The 1060-nt window shown below is 42.1% G+C and overlaps 1 protein-coding gene across 1 annotated transcript; it reads left to right on the top strand.

Moving 5' to 3' along the window:
* Nucleotides 1–47: 47 nt before the first annotated feature.
* On the top strand, nucleotides 48–386 carry H257_14522 (hypothetical protein; the record flags this gene model as incomplete). Its single annotated transcript, XM_009842361.1, has 2 exons — nucleotides 48–148; nucleotides 272–386. 2 exons carry the CDS (start codon nucleotides 48–50, stop codon nucleotides 384–386), a joined length of 216 nt encoding a protein of 71 aa, XP_009840663.1.
* Nucleotides 387–1060: the final 674 nt, after the last annotated feature.

Genomic DNA, 1060 nt, shown 5'->3' with positions numbered 1-1060 from the left:
GTTGGAAACAGGTTTTGTTTCTCAATTTGAGATTGCTGCGTGATAACATGGACAAGATTGTGTGGCCGTCCATAACAAAGGATCACTACTCATCTGTGTGTTTGGCTTCATTCACGGAACGAAAGTCCAAACGTGTCGTATTGCAGCGGTTGGAGACGGGTTAAATTTGCAAAAACAGTTGTACAGTGGGCACAAACGAATCCATTGCCTCAATTACCAAGCCGTCGCTGCCCCGGATGGTATTTGTATTCACTTTTGGGGACCAACTGAGGGTCGACGCCACGATTCAGCGATGCTCGCGCACAGTGGCCGCTTGCAAGCGATTTCAAGCCATCCGGCAATATTTGCCTCAAAATACATCTACGGCGACCCAGCATATGGAGTAACCAGACACATTATCAGTGGCTACAAGGGAAACAACGTTTCAGTCGAAAAACAAAACTTCAACAAAGCCATGAGTAGCGTGCGACAGTCAGTCGAATGGAATTTCAAGATCATGCAAACACTGTGGGCGTACATCACGTTCAAGAATCTTGCAAAAGTTCGACAATCACCGGTGGCGAAAATCGTTTGTGTTGCCATGCTGCTGACGAATTGTCACTGCTGCCATTTCCGGGGTAATCAAATCAGTATGTATTTTGAAGTAGCCCCACCTACGCTCGAAGAGTATCTTGACACAGTGCAGGTTGAAACAATCTAATAGTAATAAATTGAATTACATCGACATATGCATTAACAATAACAAGTTCATTAATATTAATATTAACTACTATTAATACGTAGTACTAGAGCAATATAGTTTGTGGGCCAAGCTACAGTGAACTGGGAAAGAACTCGACACAGTTGCACACAACAATATATAAGAGTTTGTACTGTAAGCCACCCATCGAGACAAGTTCGAATATTATTTTGTCATACAACACTCGTCTGACAAAATACGAAAAATTCAACTGATGTGATTCGCCACAGCATCACAAAAATATTCAAATTCCACAACTGAGTCCACAGGACTCCAAAACAGACCCATACAAAATCCAACATAACAAATACTCCAACATAA

This window comes from Aphanomyces astaci (assembly GCF_000520075.1).
Source record: "Aphanomyces astaci strain APO3 unplaced genomic scaffold supercont1.58, whole genome shotgun sequence".
NCBI lineage: Eukaryota > Oomycota > Saprolegniomycetes > Saprolegniales > Verrucalvaceae > Aphanomyces > Aphanomyces astaci.
This window is presented reverse-complemented; position numbering and strand designations above follow the sequence as displayed.